The following is a 25360-nucleotide window of genomic DNA, read 5'->3' as shown; positions in this document are numbered from 1 at the left end:
AACCTACCTACCTACCTACCTACCTACCTACCTACCTACCTAGCTAGCTAGCTAGCTAGCTAGCTGCCTTTGGATGAGGACTAAATAAGAGGAAAAGAACAAAAAATACATTGGACAAAATGAGTGTCACCTATAATCAATTTAAAGAAATGACTCAGTCGAGCCAGGAATTTTGTTTAGTGGCGCTAACGCTTAACGGTAACGTCGTACAGCCATCCATACCATGGCGTCTATTACGCCAGGCGTTCCACCACCCCCTTTCCCTCCCCATCCGCCCATTCCCCACTCTTCTAACTAACGACCGATTTGCGAGATTCTTTTAAACGATCTCATCGTCGTTTCACCGCCAGTTTCCTAAGACACTTATCCGTTTGAAAAAGATAGAAAGTAATAAAGACAATTTTGTCTTAGAAACCAAGACTGGCTATACCCGTTCCTCCCTCTTTCCCCGTGGCCATTCCCTTTTTTCTGCGGAAGTTGAACTCTTATCGCAGCTCTCTCACAGATCTCTCTTGGTATTATGCCGATATTTGCACACTCCTCGTCCCACCGATAACGGGTTCTCGTATCCTGAGAGAGAAATGCCGAGAATACGGGAACACTGTTCAAACAGGCGTGAACGTGGCAAGGATGGGGTGGTGCTAGTGAAGGAAATAGAAGAAGAAGAAAAAGAAAAGATACGATAAAGGTTAGGGAAAGTCCCTGAGATTTCGTACTCTCTTCATTTTCGAAAGCTTATTGTTAAATGAATGAATGAATGAATGGAATGACTGAACGAACGAAACGTGGATGATCCAAAAGGGAGGATAATTTTTTGTCTTTCCCATTGTTTCTTTCCTTCTGTCTCTTCGTGGTTTTTCTTTTTTTTTTTTTTTTTTTTTTTTTTTTTTATAATTTTTGTTCTCTCGTCTTTGATCTCATCGCGAAGAAAAAAAAAAGGACAAAATGAGAAAGATAAAGAAAGATTTTGTACCGATCTCACGGTTTCCTTTTTCCTTCGGGGTAGGGTGGAGGAGAAGGAGGAAGATGATTCTTTTTCTTTTACTCGTTGCAAAGAAGAAAAAGAAAAAGAAAAAGAGGAAGAGATCAGTAAAGCTCTGATAGGAGACTTACAATTAGATGTAAACGCGATGATGAGAAATATTGTCCTTCCGTTCACCGTAACGTGAGAAAAATCGCTATTGTATTATCCTTTCTCTTGAACAAATACTTGAACAAGAAAAAGATGGAAAGAAAGAGAACAGGGAGTTAAAATGAAAGAAAAATTAAATAAACAAAATTAGAAAAATAAAAGAATTCAATGAAAACAGAAGTACAAGTTTGAAAATCCAATGTTTGATGAACATAATACAAAAGATGATGAAAAAAAAGAAGAAGAAATAGAAGAAGAAGAAGAAGAAGAAGAAGAAGAGGAAGAAGAAGAAGATGATGATGATGGTATAGGTTCGTTACTTCGTCGAATGGCGTCTTCTTTTAGCTCTTCCTCCCTAATTATCGTGCCTGGCATACCAACGGTGAAGAGAAACGGACTTGCCTTCCCGAGTTACACGCATCGATGTGCGACACAGGGAACAAGGGGCTGGAACAATCGTTGAAAGGGAAAGAAGGGAGGGATGGAACCCGAAAGGAATCGATAAGAATGCTCACCCTAAACCGAAATCAAAAAGGATGACGATGTCAAGGATGCTGGAGGAGGAAGGGGGAGAAATGTTATAAGCGTAATCGATTTGTCTTATACAACAACGTGCATCTAAACATCCTCTTTTATTCGTGTATACGTATAATATACGTAATATATTGTGTACACCCCGTGTATATACATATGTGTGTATGTGTGTGTATTTATAGTAGCTATAAAAAGTTCCAATAATTTTACTTCGCTTGATCTTATTTGCCCTTGAATTGTGAACAAGAAAAAAGAAAACTCTCTGCCAGCATATATTATTACAAGCTAGGGTACTAATCGTAATAAAGTAATTAAAAAGAAGACAACAAAATTAGCACGAAAGAGAATGAAAGAAGGGGGGGGGATAGAAAAATAATCAAAAAAGAAAAAAGAAAAAAGAAAAGAGAAAAAAAGGGAAGAGGTGCTTTAATCTTCCAACGTTTTCACTCCCACTTTTCCCGAGCATTATTACCCGGTATCCACTTTCTCTCGTTGAAGGTACAAAGCTGATATCGAGATAAAAGAGAATATGCAACAAGCGATTTCTTTGAAACACGACTTTTAAACTATTACACATACATCCAATGTATACGTATTTACGAGCATAAATATACGTGTATACATATCTATGTATACACGTATTTCTATATATATATATAATATGTACATATATGATCTCTTCATGAAGGACGTTTCTACAGGATTATGGAAGTAATATGTACCCCACGTTCGAGCTCTTGTACTTTAATAACAAGAGGAATCATCAACGAGACCGTCCATTAAAGATAAGTGCACGTGGTATGTACATATGTGTGTATATGTGTACGTGTCGAGTATAATATTCATCCTGTGGCAAAAAATTAGTGCGAATGACCGCAGACAAGTGCGTTTATTGGTCCAACACACGCCTCGAAAACGTCTCTCTGTTTACTTCTCTTCCTTTTTCCTCTCTCTCTCTCTCTCTCTCTCTCTCTCTCTCTCTCTTTCCATTTCTTTTTGCTTGCTTTCTTTCCTTCTTTCTTTTTTATTCTCACACAGTCAGACGGATGAAGGGACATATTAAACTCTTTCACGACCGGTAATATGGTCCTAAGTCATTTTAACACACTTTTCACCATTAACAAATATATTTTCGTTTATTTGAATAATGCAAGTTTGTTTGTTTTTTAATATTATTATCGATACCGTTAATTACGACAGTGGATTTAATGCAAATGAAAAATACAAATTCCATTAACTTTATATACGATTTATTTGTTTACATTAAAATTATTTATTAAAATAAATTTACGAATTTTCCTAACTAATTATCCCTGTTATAATTTTCCAGAGTTTGATAGAGTTATAATTAAATGAAAAATATAACACACACGTAGAAAGTGCATATATGATCTTACCATCAGCTGTTGAGCGTTTTTTTAACAAACAAATAAAAAAATGTCGTAATATGAAAAATTGACAAAAATGATTACTTAAAATAATAGATACCAAACAAATACACATATAATATAATTGAATGATCATTTATCTATGTTTTTTTTTTTTTTTTATGAAACTTTAGTTACCTCTTTTTCCTCTCGTACTTAATCCAATACACGTTCACTTCGATGGTACGCACGGAACATGGATACATAAAAGATATTATTAATCTGTAAATGTGTGTTCGTGATCTTGGTGTGTCTTCCATCTTTCTCTTCCTTCTTTTTTCCTTCTTTCTTCCCTCTCTCTCTCTTCGAACGGTGCAACCGTTCAAGTCCCATGCGTCTTATTATTCTTCTAGGATCGCACGCTCCGATCTATACGATTAAGAAACGCGAGTCAATGCACCGGTACAAGGAGAGAATGCAATGCAATGCAATGCAAAGAAAGAAAAAAAGAAAAAGGAAAGAAAAAATATATAAGGGCAGATCTTGTAGCTTCATTACATCCTCCTAGCTGACCAATTTCAACGAATACGATCGATACCAAACCCGGCCAACAACTATTTCGAACTGTATGATCGATACAAATAAACATTTTTCATCGTCATCGTTCAATTGACTAAACAATCGTATTATTACTGTAATCAAATTTTTGTTTCTTTACTTTTATTTATTGTTTTAGGTTTTTTTAAATAAAAAAAAACACACACACACACAAATATTATAAACTTATTATTAGATTTACGAAATAATCGATTATTTATAAATATTCGTGATAAAATATGAAACTTAAGCGTCATACATTTGTGATTTTTCTTTTGATTAATTTATTAATGGATAATTTAGGTATATTTATTAAGCGATGTTTTAAACAATATTTAATCTACGGTTTTATCGAAAATGTATATTATTTAGTTGAGAGAATATTAAACAATCATGAATTTTCTTGTATATTGGGATTTATTGAAAATTGTTAACTTTTTGAATAAATTAGATAAAGTGCGATAGTTCCATTGCGTTGACGACAGGCGGCACTGTAGGTAGATTATATGAGAGTTCGCCCTAAGATGCAACTTTATACATCTGTCTTTTTTCAATGCCATCTAGGGTTCTTTGAAGTTGTTGGTAAATACTTTGGAATTAATGATGAAAAATACTTACGCATAAAGGTTTATAAAAGGATGAAATATCAACGTATTAATTGATATTAATTCATTAATTGTACATCCTAGAAAATGTTCATTCTTTCAGGTTATTAAGGTTATTTATACACTCGCGACTTGATGACAGTTCAGGCAGGAAGGCAGGCAGGCAGGCAGGCAGGAAACATTGAAGAAGGTAGACACCTCATCTTAACATTAGCAAGTTTAGGTTGAACAGTACGCGCGTATTTCGCGGTCATTGACGAATTTGTCCGAACGTAACCGATGATAGACGAAGGTTGCAAATATTCGTGTGTGTTAAATATTCGTTGGTGTTCGGTTGAGGTACCTCGGCTGGGCAAAATCACGTAAAATGGAAACAGAATTTCGTTGTGGGGTTGAGGTTGATCGTTGAAAAGTGTGAACATGGGAAGGTCCAAGTTTCCAGGGAAGCCGCCGAAAACGGTGACCAGGAAACGGATTAAAGTTCTCGGTCAGCCTGAGACTGTCCAAAACGATTCGGTAACCGTCGCCGAGAACATCTACTACGGACTTTCCCTGTTCAATGAAACATTTGGTGACAACGAGAAGGTAAATTAACTGTTTTAACTCAATCAGGATATTAGCCGATCGTTTCATTGTACTTACCGATCTTAGAATTAATCGCATTTGACACTTACCATAGCGTTCGCATCGTCAGCGTCCTATCAAACGCATACGGCGTTTATATTTCTCATCCTCGGATTAAATTCCAATATTCGACTGTGTAATGAAGGTTAATGTTTTAGAAAGGAGTTTATACGGCCTCGAAGTGCTAAAGTGTTCGTCGCGTACACTGATATATTACTATCATAGAAAGTGTCAATGACTCGATTAAAAGATCCTTCATCCGGACAGTTCACAAATTGTTTTGTGTCTTCAAAGTAAATCCTCCAAATTTCATTTCTCTATTATTTTCTTATTATATTTATTATATTACTGTTTTTCTTCTTCTTCTTCTTCTTCTTCTTCTTCTTTTTTATCATTTATTTATCTCTGTTTTCTTTTCATTTCTATCTAAAACTACATTGTATATTCAACTATTAAATGTCAAAGCGCATTGTTTATCTTAACTTGCATACGCTCAGTCGATGACTGTTGATTTCTTAGACGACTGAATGTACTAAATGTATATCGCATTATATTTCATCGTTTTACATTATTATTGTTTCTTGTTGTTTTTTTTTTCCAGGAACATCCGCCATTCCATGGTTTTAGCACTAAAGAGGCTAATCTTTCTGTGTCTTACATAAAAACGCAGCAACATGGTACAGAAACTACAAATAATAAAAATCCTTCCGTTAAGGTTAAAAATCATGTTTTACAATGTAGCACTAATAAAGATATTACCAATGTCAACAATTCTTCCACGGATATGGAAAATAATGTAGAAAAATTATGCGATACTAATAATACCGAATCAAATGAAAATGTTAAGAAAGATTTAACTATATCGAATTTATCGGATTGTAAAAGGACTACAAAAATTCATAAACCTAAAACTCGAAGAAATTGCAATAATATCAAATTTTCAAATTTTATTAAAAGTCCAGTATTGAAATCGGTTAATGCTATCCTAGATCAACATCAACGTACTAGACAACTACGTAATAGTACTGCTAAAAGATTATTACAAAGAGCAAAATCTAACAGCAGCAATGTACGTAACACAATAGTACAATCTGCTGCTGTTGCTGCTGCTGCTGCTGCTGTTGCTGCTGCTGCTGGTGGTGGTGGTGGAGGTGGTGGTGGTGGTGGTGGTGACAAGTCCAATACCGTAAGAAAATTTATATTACCCATACGCAGTGCTCATTCGTCGAGAGTTATAAAACCTAATAAACGATTCATAGAAGAATTAGAAGATATTTCTGGTACGGAGCATAATGAAAATGATATTAATGTAAATGTTAAAAAAGCTAGATTTGCAGTTAACAAATTAAACAATCATGAAGAATCAAAGTCTAAAGAGGAAAGTGTTGATTTATTAAATACTAAATTCAAAGTTGATGAGATTAAAAGTAAGAGTAAAAAAATTGTTCAAATTACAACAAGTCAAACGAATAAAACTTCAACAAAATCTTCTGATTCGAGGCAAGAATCAGAAAGGCAAGTATCTAAACCTATTGTTAAAGAAGCTAAGAAAAATAATAATACATCTGCCAAGGTAAAACTAACAAATAGCTTGTCTAATGAATCGGATGCTAAACAAGATAGCTCAGAGAATACAAGTGGAACTGTACAAAGCCCTAAGTCGTCAACCATCTCGAGAAATAATAAACAGACATCTGTTCCTACTAAAGTTCTTCCTGATATTAATGTTCCAAATTATGAGTCTTCCAGAGTTCAAACAAGATCGGGAACTCAGTGTGAAGTATTCAACGATACGAATATTCAAAACAATATGCAAGATAATACTAAATTAAGAGAAAATAATAGTACAGAAAATGAGTGTTGTTTAAGTAAAGATGACAAGAAGACAGTAGAGAATAACTCGGAGGATAACTTTGATACAGAAAGTACTTTATCTGAAAGTGGAAGTGATCACAGTAATCATACGGAAGATGAACAATCTGAATGGTCGGGAATAAAGTTGAATGGTGGAAAAGTTATTTTAAGAAAAGCAAGATTAAAATTGGATAACAAATGTGTCGGTGGAACAGAAGGCCCATTTTCTGTAACCAGTACTAATAATAATTCCAATGGTAGCACAAACCTAGGTAGGTAATATTACTGATTATTACTACAAAATATACATTGTTAATAAGATCTTACTTACTTACTATACTTTCAAATGTATTATTTCTTTATTCGACTACAGGGTTGACGGGAACTATAAAATGTGGTGTTTGCGGAGCTGTACGTTTTTATAGATTTGTCAAGCAAGCACGGAAATTTGGAATTCACAGTTGTGAATCTTGTCGTAAATTTATCAGTAAAATGATTAAACGACAAGGTTGTGCTAAATCTACAAATAGTCCTCTTCCTTTTCTCCAATGTCACAAAGGCGATGGATTGTGTCTTGTACCACCTGTTGTTAGAAGTCATCAATGGAATCTCATGCGTTGTGTTTATAAAGCTAGATGTCCAGCTTGTTGGTTAAAAATGTGTCTCAAGTGTTATAATATACCTGCTACATTGAGATCTGGTTTGAATTCCATGTTACCGCCTATAATGCGAGATCCTTTAAGTACATCAGCATTATTAGGTCAAGATGAAAGCGATTGTCAAGGACAAAAATCCTTACCGTGCAAAATAAGCTGGCCGGCGGAAGATAGTCTGGAGAAAAATTTATTCAAGTCTGCAATGAGTTGGAAGAATATTGAATTAGGTCAAAAAACTACTTATCAGGGTACAGCTGGTTTTCTTTATACAAAACTTGAAAAATGTAAGCCAATATTATTATTCAAGTCAATATATATTTCAATTTGTCTTTAACTTAAAAATTACTTATTAATTACAGTTGATGCTGTTATGAGTACATCGCCAAGTAAAAAGAGAAGAAAGCATAATCGAATTAAAGTGCGGAAGAAAATAAAAAATCCGATACTTCCTTCACCACAGATAAATAATCACCGTCCACAACCGCTTAGACAGAAACTTGAATTGAAAGGACCAAGAGTAAAGCACGTTTGTCGAAGTGCAAGCGTTGCTCTTGGACAACCAATAGCAACTTTTCCTTCTTTGGATAATAAAGAAGAATCGGAAAATAATAGTCCTAGTTTGAAGGCAGTTACAAAACAAACTAATCTGCTTGATAAGAAAAACGATAATAATAATACGAAAGAAAAAGAAATTTGCAAGGATAACAACGATGAAAATAATCACAATACAAATATTATTACGGTACAACAACAATCTTATTCGAAAAAGGGAAAAACACAACAAAATATCTCAATCTCTAATCTTTCAATGGTAAACACAAATTGAACTTGTAGAAACTTGTCGAAAGAAAATCTCTAATGCTACTACTTGAGCATTTTAATTTACAGATTTCAAAAAGCAATCTTGAAACATCACACACAGTGTCTATAGACTTTTGGGAGCAATACGATCCTGCAGAAGTTGGAGTTAAAGGTTTTGCTCTTATTGGATCGGAATTATTCTATGTTCCTGCCATTTGTTTCCTTTGTGGGAGTGCCGGCAAAGAACCAGTATATATATATATACATATATAACATTCAATTAATATGTTACTTAATGTGTTCTTCTGTTATGTATGCAACGTTCTTTTATGCATTCATTTGTTACAGTTGATTTACTGTCAATGTTGTTGCGAACCATATCACGCTTTTTGTTTGGAACCCAGTGATTGGAGTATTTGTTCTCAACCAAATTGGTGCTGTCCAAGGTGTACAATATGTCAATCCTGCCATTTAAGATTTGGTCCAAAATTATCTTGTATTCGTTGTCGTCAGTCATTTCATCACACGTGTCTTTTAAAATCTGGCATCAGTTCTAGACTTTATAGTCCTGATAGACCTTATGTGTGTCAAAGTTGCATCAAGTGTAAAAGTTGTGGTAGCGAAGGCGTAAACGTTCACGTAGGCAATTTACCCTTATGTTCTATGTGCTTTAAATTGAGACAACAAGGAAACTATTGCCCATTATGTCAAAAATGCTACAATGAAAATGATTTGGATACTAAAGTAAGTATTATAATAAATAATAATAATATATTATGAATGAATCGTTAGCTTTGTTTTTTTCTTTCTTTCTTTCTTTCTTTCTTTCTTTCTATTTAAAACTATTTTTAGATGATGGAATGCAGTGAATGTTCTTGCTGGGTACACGCTCGTTGCGAAGGTCTCTCCGATGAAAAATATCAGATTCTTAGTTATCTTCCAGATTCCATTGAGTTTACCTGTCAGCAATGTTCTGACAATCCAAACTCCGTTTGGAAAAATGCAGTTGAAGCAGAACTCAAAGCTGGATTCATTGGCGTAATTAAATCATTGAGTAAGAATCGAAAGGCTTGTGCCGCATTAAAGTGGAGTCCTAAAAAAGAATGTCTTTGTAAATCCATTTCAACGACTAAAAAAATAGATCTTCCCGAAGAAAAGGCTGCTGAAGTAAATGGTACAAATAGTAAAGATATTACTACATCGGATGAATCTGATGACGTAACTGGGAGTGCAGAACATAGTTCGGTTTCCAGTTTGAAATCTGATTTGTCAAATAAATCTGAATTGGAAGAACAACAACAACAACCAATGGAAGGATCTACGAGAAAAGGTTTGCGTCGTTTACGACAAAAGTTTCACTTGAAAGAATGTACTGTGAGGGTGAAGAATTGTATCCCTAAAGATACATCAGAAATTGATAAAAAAGATCCACCAATTCGTAATCAGGAATCCACTAATGAAAAATTAAGTGAAGTTACAGACTGTCATTGTATGGAACAAGAAATTATTGTGAGACCATCGGCCACGTCGTTAATGACTGTAAAACAAAAAGTTAATAATAACGAATATAAATCGTTGACCCAATTTCACGCAGACATGGAGCATGTCATTAACCGTACTGATATTAAAGATTTGATAGATGCATATCACGAAACTTTACAAGAAATATTTCCATGGTTTGTACCGAAAAATTCAAAAGCTGATCATAAGATTGGCGGCGGCGGCGGCGGCGGCATACTCACTCCAATTCTAGATGCTGATGAAAATAATGATTCGTTGGTAGCAAAATTGGACGATTCTATGGTGAATATGATGATGAACAAGGAAGAAATAGTAAAAGGTTGTTCTAAAGTTGTTGTAGCAAAAGCATTGAATTCATATAACACTCATCAAGAAGATAGCAGGTCGTGTTGTTTGTGTAAAGGATTAGGTGATGGTCAAGAAACGAAGGAAGGCAGACTTCTATATTGTGGCCAAAATGAATGGGTCCATGCAAATTGTGCATTATGGTCGAACGAAGTATTTGAAGAAATAGATGGTTCCTTGCAAAACGTTCACAGTGCTATTTCAAGAGGACGTTTAATTCGTTGCAATGAATGTGGTAAAAAAGGAGCGAGCATAGGATGTTGCGCAAAAAATTGTAACAACACTTTCCATTATCCTTGTGCAAGAAACATAGGTCTTGCTTTTAATGACGACAAAACAGTATTTTGTTTTTTGCATTTAAACAATTCGACGACGCATAAGCCGCTGCATAATGAAACTGATTTTAATTTAAAAAGACCAGTATACGTGGAACTCGATCGTAAGAAGAAAAAATATGTTGAACCAAATAAAGTTAAAGTGATGATCGGTTCATTAATAATTGATTGTTTAGGTACAATTGTACCTGAATTTTCAGATACAGTTGAAAAAATAATACCTTGCGATTATAAATGTTCAAGGTTATACTGGTCAACTGTAAATCCATTTAAAATTGTAAGATATTATATTAGAACGTACGTGCAAGTATTCGTGCCAGAAGTATCGGCTGATTTAGAAAATAACATTACCATTGATCATTCCAAAGAACAAAGGAAGGAAGATCTGTCAATAGATAAACATAAAGTTGAATATTTAGCTGTAAAACAAACATTGGATTCATTATTGGACACCGTATGTTGTAAAAGAAGTCGATGAAAATTTAGCTGAGCAAAATAACACCGATTTGTTACCTCCTGAATTAGAAGAAGCTATTTTTGAGGATTTACCCCATGATTTGTTGGATGGAATTTCCATGCAAGATATTTTTCCAAAAATGACGATTGAGGATTTTTTAACTATGGATTTGAAAAATGATGGCACATTCAGTAACGATTTATTTAAAGACGATATGCTACCTTCAGAAGTAGCTGATTCGTCTAAACCGGTAGAAAATAAAATTTCCAAAATGGATCCCTCTTTATTGGAATTAGGAACGCATAATGATCTGTGGGTACATTTAGAAGCAAAGACTTCTGTTCAAGATTTTATGGATGACTTATTTAATTCTAAAAGTCAAAAACGTGGTGGTAGAGAATTAAAACGTTCCAAGTCAGAAGTAATATCAAATAATTCATTAATAGTTGGTGGCCCTAGGCATCATCAGAGATCTTGCAGTCTTACTTGGAGTTGCAAATTGGATAATACTTATGGTCCTAGCATAAAAGGAGAAAATTACCTAGAAACGCAGCAGGAAAGTCGTCTACTGAAACTAGCGTAATGGTACTTGATGCACAAAATGAACATACGTCTATGATTCATGAATTGCGAATTCCTGAAAGTATAATGGTTACTGTAGGTAGTGTAGGTAGAGCAAATACTCCTAATATTCTACATTCTGATTCGGTACGAGAAATCAAATATTGTATCGAGGATTCGAGTGGCATCAATCGCCATGTATTACCTTCGAGGGGGGAAGATGGGAAAGAACACAAAAGACTCTTTTGGCATACGAGACAACAGCCACCTCGTATATTACAGGTAGATGGTTCTGCTGATCCAAGTAGCGCTAGCGAATGTAGCTCTCCAGAATATAATATAGAAGATAAAACATCTTTGGAAAGATCTGAACATTTATCGATTCCTCAATTGGATGGTATCAACGACGAATCTTCGTGTGACGATAGCGAATGGATCTTATCCAAGGAAAAAGATTTCAATTTGCTTATACATCCGTCAAATGTACAACATTCGCGAAGAATTGTTGGTCTTCTCAGGTCACATTTATCATCTCATAATGATAATATGCTAAAGGAAAAGGAAAAGGAAAAGGAAAAAGATCACTTTTCTCATATTTCTAAATCTACGCAGCATAAAGCGACAAATTTTGTCAAAAGTAAAGATCATCTTAAATTACATTTACAAATTCCACAATTAGATGGTGCTGATGATGTTTCCAGCGACGATGAATGTATATCACCTAAACATACCGAGAATGAAATAACAAATGTCATTTCAAATTATAATCCAGCAATCGATCACACCACTGAGAAACCTGTAACTTGTGAAAGATGTCGTTGCACATACAGAACCCAAGATAGTTATAACAGACATCTAATTAACTGTGATATTATGATTACAAGCGATAGTGATTCTGAAATAATGGATAATAAATTAGCGTCTCCGGAATCCAGATTTTCTCCAAATATTGGATCAGTATCTCCACAATTTATAACTCTTTCTCCGTCAGAAGGACATACACTTTCATCGGAATATACTGAAATACAAGCAACGTCGCCTATAGAAGCTTCTGTACCATCGCCCCATCCAGGAATTCAAATAGAACCAATTGCTCAAGCAATTATTACACCACAATTGCACACTCGCGCTACCGTAGAAACTGTTCATCAAACAGTATTAACCTCTAATGACATGATTGTGCAGACTCAATACACTAGAACAACAGCGACATTACCAAATGCCGCAGTATTACCTCAAGAAAGTACTGTTCAGATAACGGAAATAACAGATCCACCATCGATTTCCAATGATTCCTGTATCACACAAACTTTGGTAAATATGCCAATAAGTTCTCCAGATAGTACAAGTTCTCAAAGCGTTCCAAGTCCGCAAGTATCGCCAAGCTTTTCATCTACTGGCGTACAAACGGCAACAACAACTAATGATGGATCGTTGACTAATATTCAAATATCAAGAGTAACAAAATCAAAATCACCTCGTGCTGCTAGACCTCGTGCAAAAAACATCAAATCCCATGTTATCAAAAATTCCGTACAGTCGTCTCATAACGGACCTACTAGACTACAACCAATGCAGACTACTAATACTCCTGTAATTCAGTTGCAACAAACTCAAAGACCTAATGGCCCAACAGTCATTTTGCAACAAGTTCCTTCGCCGAGTATTATGTCTGCATATGTTGAAACTCTACAACAGCAAACTGGACAAAATGTACAATATATAACTGCAATCAGTGGTCAACATGAAACTGGATATAAACCACAATTTATAACAACTAATCAATTAGTTCCTGGTACATACATACAAACACCATCCGATAATTTATTGGCGTTGCAGAATGGAGGAATATCAATATTACCAAGTGTACAAATTGCACAGACCCAACCAACAGTTTTGGGAACTATTATACAACAGCAACCAAGTGCAATACAATGCGGTGTAATATCATCCGAACAGTTATTATTGAGTTCTACTCCAACATTAGAAATGTTTACAGATTCAACAGGAAGTATGTTTGTTTCTAATCAACCCATGTATTATGGTTTAGAAACAATAGTGAGCAATACAGTAATGTCCTCGAGTCAATTCATGACTGGAGCAGTACCTCAAGTCTTAGCAAGCAGTTATCAGACAACAACGCAAGTTTTTCAAGCTTCTAAACTTATGGAACCTATTGTAGATGTTCAATCTGTTTCTGGAGTACCCACTGTAACAGCAGTGGAAGCAGTACCGAACATACCAGGTGTACCCAATGTAACAGGATTGCCTACTGTGCCGAGTGTACCTACAGTACCTGCTGCTGCTGCTGCTGTACCTAGTATACCTAGTATACCTAGCGTATCTAGTGTAGCTAGCATACCTAGTGTACCCAGTGTACTGAGTGCACCTGCCGCCGCACCACCTAGCGTAGCTACTGTACCTAATATGCCTAGTTTACCAAATGCATCAAATGTACAAGCCATGGGAAATGTACCGAGCGTATCGGCGCAGGTAACTGGTGTACCACCTGGTGGTTATGTCGTGGTCAGTCAGCATACACCAGTACTAGATACTGTTGTAACACCACAAATTAATATTCCTGCTTCTATTGAACAAAATTTTGCTTCTATCGGATGTAATTCTATCTCGCCGTCACCCTGTAGGACAGTAGTAGAAGCACTCGCAGATCCAGTTCAAATATCAGATGTGTGTTCGTCTGAAACTCCTATTACAATTACACCAAGAATAACATCGCCTCCTAAACCCTTACAACAGACAATGCCAACTATTCCAAGAGTTGCTGTACGTCCAAGTCCCGCTTCATCACATCCAGGCATACAATTGAATTGTGGATCATGGAAGATTACTGAACAAAAAGAGACTGCATCATCTTTCGACGCGGAACAAATTATTAGTAACAGTGTCAGACCATATTTTGATTCGAAACATGTATCAGAAAATACCAGTATGATAAAGGCTAGCATATCATCTAAAATCCTGCCCTTACCTAATCATTGCATAACACAAAGGAATATAATTGTAAATAAGTTGAATCATGATGTAAATAATGTGCATAATAGTTATAGCGGTAATGTATCAAATTCTAATGGTATCAATGTAAGCACGACGAGTAGTAATCCAGTTGTAACTAGTTGTAATCTTCAAAATAAAATAACAATGTCTATGAGCAATGTACCAACGAGCAGACCCATGAATAGGGTCCTGCCAATGCAAGCTGTTGTTACACCGAAACAAGATCTTATCAAACCTATAGAAAAAGATCAAATCGTTATGGAAGAACCAACGAAACCCATTATAAAGCCACCTATTGAATTAACTAATGCAGAATCTAAGAAACAAATGATCGAAAGTATCGTTCCAATGAAAACATCTGAAAACGAAATTAACAACAGTATAATAACGGAAACACAGAAATTGAGCACAGAAACTGTGGACAAAGTTAAAGATAATCTCAAATTGGAACTCGATAAAGATAAATTACATAGTACGTCGTTAAAGATCGTATTGCAAAAGCAATTACAAGATGGTTCCTACAAGATTAGGCACAATATGAAAGCAATAACGCAGAATAAAAAATCTCCACAAGTAACATCAGTAGAGATATTACCGACAAAGCAAGTACCACAAATAACATCCTTACAACTTTTACCGATTAAAACATTTACGTTGAAAACTAATAAGATAGATGACAAAGTTCAAAGTATAGATAACAACAAAGTGAATGTATTGAAGAAAAGTCCTCCAGTTGCTGTGAAAAAGCCTAGATTAATCAGCAAATCGATGATGAAACAACTTCCTCAAAAAGAAGAAACTCCGAATAATTCGCAAACACAGAAAAGTTGTTCTAAAGGGCCAAATCTGATGTACGAAATCAAATCTCAGGATGGATTTACGCATACTGCATCTTCGATGTCCGAGGTATGGGATATGGTTTTCCAATCTGTGCAAAATGCTCGAAAGGCTCATAATTTGCCTCCTTTACCGCATAATCCTCTTTCTGAAAATCTTGGATTAGAAAATAATTCGACAGTATATCTAGTCGAACAGTTACCAGGTGTCAATAGATGCACTAAATATAAACCCAAATTTCATAACTTGAAACCAGCAATATCCAGCGAAACGGATAATGATCTTTTAGCAGCATGTGATAATGGTGCAGCTCGCGCGGAACCATTTAAGGGTAGAAAAGTGCATGACATGTTTAGTTGGTTGGCATCGAGGCACAGGCAACAACCAAAAATGATTGCCATCTCGGAAGCAGAATCAAGGTATAGTAATACTATTAAAATATATTTTGCATGACAAATTCGTCATTATAATTCCATGCATATTTAAATACAAAAAAAAAAACAAATTGGATTGATATTATAGACGGGTAACGAGCACAAATTTACCAATGGCGATGCGCTTTAGGATACTCAAAGAAACATCTAAAGAATCTGTTGGAGTATACCATTCTCACATACACGGAAGAGGTCTTTTCTGTTTGAGAGACATCGAGGCTGGAGAAATGGTCATTGAGTATGCAGGAGAGGTAAATGAATGATTTTTTTTTGTTTTTTTTGTTAACATAAATGCAGGATGTATAATGCTATATTCATTTGCATACCTTAAATAACTTTTAATATATCAGATTTTCCTTGTTAATAAATATATAATATTAAAATGATTTGTGTGCTTAGGTAATTCGTGCATCGTTGACTGACAAGCGAGAGAAATACTATGACAGTAAAAATATCGGATGTTACATGTTCAAAATCGACGATCATCTAGTTGTGGATGCCACAATGAAAGGAAATGCAGCAAGGTTCATTAATCACTCATGCGAGGTAATATATACTTTAATCTCATTCTTACGAATCAAATCATATGAACAAAACGTATATGAATCTAAGAATACATGATTTAATTTCATTGATTAATTTATATTACAGCCAAATTGTTATTCAAGAGTGGTAGACATCCTAGGTAAAAAACATATTTTAATTTTTGCACTCCGACGCATCGTTCAAGGGGAAGAGTTAACGTACGACTACAAATTTCCATTTGAGGATATCAAGATACCATGTACCTGTGGTTCTCGCAGGTGTCGCAAGTATCTCAACTGAGACTACTGTGTGTGTGTATCAAAATTACGCAAACAAACACTCATGAGATAGAAAAACAAAACAAAACAAAGAGGGAGAGAGAGAGAGAGAGAAAGAGATTGAGAGATTGAGAGATTGAGAGATGGGAGAGATAAAGATTAAGATTAAGATAAAGATAAAGACAAAAAGAGAAAGAAAGAGAGAAATATGTGCTATAATTACGCGCGCTTTGAATATAGAATTCATTTGATTGAAGGTGGTTATTCATTTGAACGTCAAACTATTTTCTGAAAAATAGCAGCTTTTTATTACTACAAAGAGAAAATAGATATGAGCTATGAGATTGATTTAAAGGGCCAGCTACAGAGTGTGAAAAATGGCGTTTACGACAATGTTACTTTAGACAACTACGTTCGGTAGTTGATTTAAGGACTATACTTATAGCAATAAATGATTCAACGTGTCCCGCTTTCATACCTAAAGAGTCTTGCGTGTTGGAAAACACTTGAGACTCTTGAAAGTGTTATATTATTCACGCCTGTGCTTTTCTGCACGATTTAGGCTTTGTCTATTATTGAGGCTTAAGTGTACAAGTTGTCGTACACTTTACACTAAATGTAAGTCTTTTTAATCATCATCATTTTAATCGTCTTACGTGTCTTTTAATTACACAGATATCTCAATGTGATTATAACGATTATTCAAGTATATATAACATTTTTCGATTTTCCTTTAGAACGAATTGGACCAAGCTAAACAAAAAAAAGATAGTGTATCATCGATGTACTGTTTGTAGGAGATGCACCATACATTTTTTAACAGCACTACGTACATGACAATTCAAACTTGTTTCACGAATCAAGAAAGAAATGCGATTAATATATTTGTGTATTATACGTAACTACGAGAAGAGGATGATCGAGGGTAACTTAACAAAGAATTTTTAAGTGACTGTTTTAAACAGCTGATAAATAATCTCTACAAATTGAAATTTCAATGGATATTTCTAATAGCGTCAGCGATGTTTTTTCTATTATTATTTTTCTTCTTCTATCTTTTTATATATTTCTTCTTATTCTTCTTTGTTTTCTCTTTGCTTTTTTTTTTTTTTTGTTTTTAATTTTTCTTTTTAACTATCTTTCCTTTTGTCCTTTTGTAAATTTCAATTTAGTGTACAGTGTATGATTAACTTTATGACCTCCCGTGTCTGTTGTAGGGCCGCGGATTTCAAATATTCTCTTGTAAATTATGTGTAATTGTAGAGTAGATATCATCTTAATGTGTAAGTAAGAAAAAGAAAAAAAAAAAAAAAGAAAAAAGAGAAAAAAGAATCGCATAAGCCGTTTTAAATGAAATTAGGATCGTAATTATTAAGGAGAGAGAGATAACAGAATGGCAAGAAAAGACAGTACCACCTATCACGGTATACTGTTTTGGAGATGTACCTACTTTGGCAGACATTGATAATTGATATACTTTTAAGTCTTTCTAGTTGTCGTAGAAAGACACCCCACAACCCCACCCCCAACCCCCTCCTCCTTTTACCCTTAAGGGAATCTCTTTTAACGAGCTATTTACAGTTTTAATTGCTTTTTTTTTTTTTTTTATCGTAAGAAAACGAAAAACTATTATTGTACGCGCAATATCATTTTTTTAATGTCTTTTCCGCAAAGAGTTTGAAAATAACGCATCTACATGTGTTGTGCTTCCACCTTTTCAACGATATACATATATATATATATATATTGTAAATCCTATTGATTTATTTTGTGATATATCGATGAACGCAAAGCTAAGATAATTATAGCAGGGGTAGAAGCAACTTTATTTTACAGATGCTTGATAGAAGTATTATGATATTTCTAGATTATTCTATAGTCATTTTTAATGTCAAAGTGATTTTATTCACTTAATCAAAGCTTATCCGACACACACCACATACACACGTTACATACATATTAATACACGCATGTATACATATATATATATATATATATATATATATATACACACACACATCATACATACATAATAATTATGTTCGTAATGTATGTACACGATCACGGTGGTTCTTTATTAATAAGCATATTACTAGAATACATGTAGGAAATATTTCTGCAATGTTTTCCCATAGTGGGGAAAAAAGAGAAATGAAGAAAGAAAGGAAGAAGAAAGAAAGAAAGAAAGAAAGAAAAAAAAGAAGAAGAAATATTAAACGTGTAGCGTGTCCTTTATCATGGGGAACGTATTTCATATTTTTACGGACACTCCGTAGAATCACTTCTTATATCGCGAAACGCAATTTTGCCTTACCTTTAACGTACCTACGCTTTAACCCGGTGATACATTTAGATACGTCCCAATTACTCGGATTCAAGCTTTGAGAATCGCAAATGCATTATAATTATATTATAATGATGCATCCATTATAATGCGTAAAAGAAGAAAGTATTTTAGTGTGCGATCAATCAATTTCTGCCGAGGTGTGGTAGTCCCTTATATTTGGTGCTCTCGTGGACACCGTTAAGTGCACTTTTTCAATGAAAAAAATGGCCTAGAGTAAGAGATATAGTAGAACGAAGTGGAAGAGTGTTTGATAATAAATAATAAGAAATGCGTTATATGATGAATACCGATCGCGAATTATTTAATGAAGTAATATAAAGGATAAATAAAAAAAAAAAAAAAAAAAAAAAGAAACGGCAGGAGCATTATTTCTATCGAACGAATAATGTAAAGCCGCGTTAACATTCTAATCGGCCTGGTTTGGTACAAAATGTGTATGCTGAGTTGTAAAAAGTTTATAAAAACAAGGTAAAAATATGGGAACTAGTTCTGGTCACGAGAAATTGCCATTTCTTTTTTATAATTTTTTAATTTATACATGTAAATTTTCCTTTTCTTTTTTTTTGTTTTTATCATTGTTTGTTTTTTTATTTTTATTTTTTTCCCCCCTTTTTAATTTTATCTCGTTATTTTCGATATTCTGCATTTTTCTTTTCGTTTTTCTTTTGTTTGTTTTTTCTTCTTTTTATCAAGGAAAAAAAAAAAGAAAAAAAGAGAAATATTGTAATTACCGATAATTAAAATAATTATTATTGGGAGATGATGAATATTGTTAATATAATGATAATTAATTTTAATCTGTAAAGAAAAGGTAATACGCCATAAGGAGGTACATTACTTGAAAATATAATAGCAATGTTAGATATTTTATTGATATTTATTGATTACGCGCTGGAGTGGTTCTAAGGGGGGAGGGAGTGATATTAAATGACAAAACGAAAAGGTAACAATAAGGAAAATATGAAAAAAAAAAAAAAAAAAAAAACACAGACACACAAAAATTCAAACGAATGTCGTGAAATTTTCGAAACGGTGCACATGATGGACTTAGGAACCTAGCATTCAACGGATTTGCGGATCAATCATTTTACAAGAGACAAGGAAGAGATGCGTTTCTCGTTCGAGTAAAGCCTCATTAAAATCGTTACTTAAAAAAAGTCGTAACCAAAATTATTAATAATAATAATAATAATAATAATAATATACGCGGGGGAGGGGTGTATTTTGAAGTACGAGAGAGCGCAGAGAATTTATAAGAAAAGAACAAATTAAGGCGTACTTCAGAATTCCACCATCCCCCATTTGTGCGTCGCTCTACCCACGGTGATCGTTATAAAATTAAAGAAAAAAAAAAAAAGAAAAAAGAAACATAAAAAAGGACAAAAAAATGAACAAACAAACAAAAAGTATGGACTATGTACTGTCTGGTTATATGGCTACTCATAGATATATAGTCATGTACGAAACATGCTGTATTTTCCAATTATTTTTTTATTTACAATATTTCGTAAGATATATAATATGCTCCGCAAAGGAAATGGAAGATAAAAAAAAAAAAAAAAAAAAAGAAATAACAAAGTAGTTTTAACGGTTGTGCGTCTCTTTAAAATATGATAAAGAAAAAAGAAAGAAGAGGTAGTAGAAGAAGAATAAAAAGAAGAAGAAGATCATTATTTTCCTTTACCTCCCCTCGGTAAATTCAATTTATTTACATATGAATATCTGATTTACCTTTTCTTTTCTTTGTTTATCATACACGCATCCATACACCTACACATACACATAAACACAATACCACATAATCTGTAATTTTGTCAACTGCGCTCCTATGTATGTATTTTCTAATCTGTTAACAACAAAACACAACGCAGAAGAGTATAGACGTGCTTCTTTTTCTAGTATTATACTTTACGCTCTTGTTATTATCATTAATATTAATTAATTAATTAATTAATTACCATTACAATATTATTATAATTCTATGGATAAAAAGCATAATACATCACCGAGTCACCGATCGATCCTTAGGCACACACATTGTCGTTTTATTTTTTTTATTTTATTCAATATCTTTCTTTCCACCCCCCACCCCGCCATCACCCCCTTTTTATACCTATCCGAGCGAGCGAGCGAGCGGCCGGCAAATTTGAAATATAACATATAACATAACTTGAATACGAATTGTATTTGGAGAGAGAGAGAGAGAGAGAGAGAGAGATATATGCAAGATATTATTGCTAAAATTGTCATTGTAAGATTATTATTGAATTTTTATTATTACTCAACGTTGCCGACTTTTTAACTCTTTGCGGCATACAATTTCAGATAATAAAATAGCCCCAAAAATGTTGCATAGAAATTTGATTACGTTTTAAATGAAACTAAATTGGTATATTTTTATTAATAAAGGTATTACATAATGTAATAATGTAAAAACATAAAAAAAAAAACAAAGAGTTAATAGCCAATTGTTTTGCGTAAATAAGACGAAATATAAAGTTATGAGCATGTATAGCTATTGCAATAATATTTCAAATAATATACACCATTACGGTGTATCAAAAAGGTGGGACACTTTTCATCCTACCCTGCCCCAAAGAGTTAATCCAATGTTCTTTTTTTTTTCTTTTCTTTTCTTTTCTTTCCTTTTCTTTTCTTTTATATATACATTTATTTATTTCTCTATTTTGTTTCTTCGATTTTTGTTTCTTGTTTTGTTTTTTTTTTCACATTTCCTTTTCCTTTTCCTTTTCCTTTTCCTTTTCCTTTTCCTTTTCATTTCCATTAGTTTCCTTCTTCAAACTAATTCGTAGTCACATCGGAAGCTATCTCTTTTTACAAAATATGAGAAGCTTTTCCTCTCTTAGCATATTTTCTGTTAAAGTATTAAAAAAAAAAAAAAAAGAAAAAAAGAAAAAAAAAGAAAAACCTTTGAGGAGTATTTAATAAGAGACTAAGGAATTCAAATCGAAATATAAAACGCTTCTTAAAACATGTATAAAAGAAAATGAAAAAAGAAAAAAAATATTATATTAATTATTATCTAACGTTTTAACGAAAATTTAGAAATTTGAACGTCGTAGTTGTTTAAAAGAGAGTGAGAGAGAGAGTGAGAGTGAGTAAATAACAAGGAGAGAGAGAGAGAGAGGAAGAAAGCAGAATAATTATAAGGGCGAACTGATGAACGAAAGGGTGGAACTTGAAAAGAAAATTGAAGAGAAAAAAAAAAACCATTGTCTGTGATTATCAGTCATAATAATCTTTAGGTCGACATATTTTTTAGAGAATATTTTTTAGGAAAATTACAAAATTTATGATATACCCCTATTATTGATACGATTGGACATGCTACGCATAACTATTAAAAATTAAACAAAGAGAAGAAAGAAAAAAAAGAAAAGAAGAATTGAAACTGTAAAAGTTGCTAACTGTTTAAATAGAGTTATGGACTATATAGTTGAGATATCGATGGCTGTTGTAAAATATTCAGTGTTTGGACAAATAATTATTGAAAACTATTTATAGCTACTAATTATCGAGGTATAATGATACTATTATTATATCGCATGTTGTGTAGTAGCATTTTTATCCCCTCATGCGTTTAACATTTATTATTCCAAGAGAAATATAAATATACGTATTTAGGAATCGCAGAAAAATAATAATAATAATAATAATAATAATAATAATATAATATAATATAATATAAAATTAAAAAAAAATTAAAGGGAAAGAGAGAAAATAAAATCGATCACGTTGTGCATACATATATATATATATATAAATATGTGCGTGTATATGCATGTATATAAATATATATCCATACACACACGGAGATAGTAGACTGGTGTGAAATCGATATTTGCAAAAAAAAAAAAAAAAAAAAAAGAGAAAAGTAATGTAAAAAAAGAAGTAATTAAACGAAAGAGAGACATGTTTGTACGAAGAAGATGATGATAGCCTATGGAAAAACGAAGCAGGCAGACACACGTGACAATTCCTTATTCATCTGCATATTATAAATCTTTTATTATTATTATTATTATTATTATTATTATCATTATCATTATTATGATTATTATGGTTACAATTATGATTATTATTATTATTATGACTATTATTATTATCCATCATCAATAATATAAATCCATCTACTCGCCGTAGAAAAGAAAGAAAGGAAGGAAAGAAAGAAGGAATAAATGAATGAATGAATGAATGAAAGAAAGAAAGAAAGAAAGAAAGAATAGGGGGAAAAAATGATAATGAAATAAAAATAATAATAACAAAATAAAAATAAAAATACAAGTAAAAAAAAAAAACCTATGAAATAATCTTCAAATAATCTCTACATTTTAACCAGAAATCTTTGAGAGTCGCGCGAAATGTGCGCGCTCATATAAACAAAACGCTCATAGCCGCTTTTGTCACGACACACACACACACACACACACACATCGCGTTCGCGTTCGCGCTTGCGCGCGCAAGACACTTCAAAAAGAAGAAAAAGAGAGACATACAGACACGTTTTGTAAAAACTAAATGTTTTGTTAGTATTATATAATAAGAAATTAAGGAAATAAAAGCGCAAAACTCTTCAAAAAAAGAACAAAAAAAATAAAACAAACAAACATCCTATCGTTTTTTATTCTTCAAAGTATTACAATTACGATAATAATAATAATTATAATAATAATAACAGTTATAATAATAAGAAAAATAATAAAAAAGAATAATCTCTTTAACTTGAATCAAAATAATAAGTTGGAATAGGCGCGCACGCGCGCGTTAAAAGGAGAAAAAGAGAGAAAGGGATGATGCATCTTTCTTTTCTTCTTTCTCTCTCTCTTTCTCTTCTATTTCTTTTTTTGTTCTTTTACTTTTGTTCCAGAGAACGACGCGCCTAACGTAACCTACGATGCGTTTCTTTTTTATCTTGCGAGAAATCAGTGCGCCCGCGCCGTGCTCCTTTTTTTCCATTTCTTTTACAAAGGAACAGGGCAAAAAAAGGAAAAAATGTGAGAGAGAGAGAGAGAGAGAGAGAGAGGTGGGGCTAAAGACTAGAGTGAGAGTGAGAGAGAAATAAAGAAAGAAAAAAAAAAGAAAGAAACGAAGAAGAATGGAAAAGAAGCGCACCGGTCAAGAGAATCGTCATATCTGAGACGTTTGAGAAGGCTAAAGAAGGGTAAAGAAGGCCCACTCTTCAATACATATATACACACACACATATATATATATATATTAATATAGTATATATCTCCCATTTTTTTTTTTTTTTTTTTTTGAAAGAAATATCGCAAACGTCGCTGGCGCAATTAGTTAACGCGTAAAGCGCCGATCTTATCTCTTTTGTTCGTTCCCACGAGTGTGAGTGGCTCGTCCGCGAATGATGAGCCGAGAAAGACGCACGTGTACTCGTTATATGTATATGCCACTTCTTTTTCTCTTTTTGTTTTCCCTTTTTATTTCTTCTTTTCTTTCTTTCTTTCTTTCTTTCTTTCTTTCTCTCTTTTGCTTTTTTTTCGTCTACACACGCGTGAGAATTTGCTCCACAATTTGAATACGTATTCGGTTTCCATATGCGTTTATATATTCTTTGTATATTATATTATATATATATGTAGATATGTGAATTTGTGTTTGTGTATATACACGAAGTGTCGATGATTCACCTCTCTTCCTCCTCCTCTTTCTTCTCCTCTTCCTACTTCTTCTTTTGCTGCTACTATTTCTCTTCCTCCTCCTCCTCCTCCTCTTAGCTACCTTCGTGATTAGAACGAAAAACCTCGTTTCTTCGAAAGTTGAGTTTCTACGCTTGCTTAACAGGAAATGCGTCTATTACAACGAGTAAGAGTATTCAATAGTTTTACGTATATGTATATATTCTGTTATGTGTGTGTGTGTGTGTTTGTTTGTTTGTTGTTTGTTTGTGGACGCTGCTGATGCTACAGTAGTGTACAAGTAACGAAAAGCGCGCTTCTTTAATTTTCAAACGAACTGAACATTTCCCGCGCGCCCATTCTCTCTCTCTCTCTTTCTATTTGATACAACTGGTTATTATGTTTTAGTGAGAAATTCAAATGATATTATTTGCAAGGATAAAACGTTTAAAAATGAATTAATAAGATTACAAGAAAATAAATTAAAGCAATATATATGTGTATATATGTATATATAAGTAAAATCTATCGCATTGGAGTTCTATCCCAATCGTTATTCAAAAAATCCGCTGTTTTCGCGCCAGTTTTTAAACCATTCAAGATCGACATCTGCTAAATCGATAATCGAAAGAGCCATTAACCTTTTAATAAAATAGATTTAAAACAATGCATAGAGTGAGGTAATATCTCTAGGAATTTTTTATCATAAGTATAATCAATCTTACTAAATTATCGATGATTGTGTTTCGTTAAAATTGATATACATTTGAATTTGATTGGATCTCGTTAAATCGTAGAGATTTGGAAAAAAATGGCGCGTATCGAGAAAAAATCTTTGACGAGGGGAACGCGCGAGAAGCCAGTGTTCGCATATCCAA

At 33.4% G+C, this 25360-nt stretch overlaps 1 protein-coding gene across 1 annotated transcript; it reads left to right on the top strand.

The window, feature by feature from the left end:
• The first annotated feature begins 4653 nt into the window (after positions 1–4653).
• On the top strand, positions 4654–25020 carry trx (histone lysine N-methyltransferase trithorax). The gene is given in 12 exon segments (XM_089178681.1): positions 4654–4820; positions 5461–6985; positions 7087–7653; positions 7729–8180; positions 8258–8419; positions 8519–8914; positions 9023–10831; positions 10833–11349; positions 11352–15660; positions 15764–15926; positions 16075–16221; positions 16327–25020. Coding segments are annotated over 12 exon segments (10386 nt in total). The 5' UTR covers positions 4654–4655; the 3' UTR covers positions 16501–25020.
• Positions 25021–25360: the final 340 nt, after the last annotated feature.

This window comes from Polistes dominula, unplaced genomic scaffold (genome assembly GCF_049000335.1).
Source record: "Polistes dominula isolate Pdom_NZ unplaced genomic scaffold, Pdom_raw_medaka contig_11, whole genome shotgun sequence".
Lineage (NCBI taxonomy): Eukaryota > Metazoa > Arthropoda > Insecta > Hymenoptera > Vespidae > Polistes > Polistes dominula.
The sequence above is the reverse complement of the archived record's forward strand: the minus strand, read 5'-3'. Positions and strand labels throughout refer to the sequence as shown.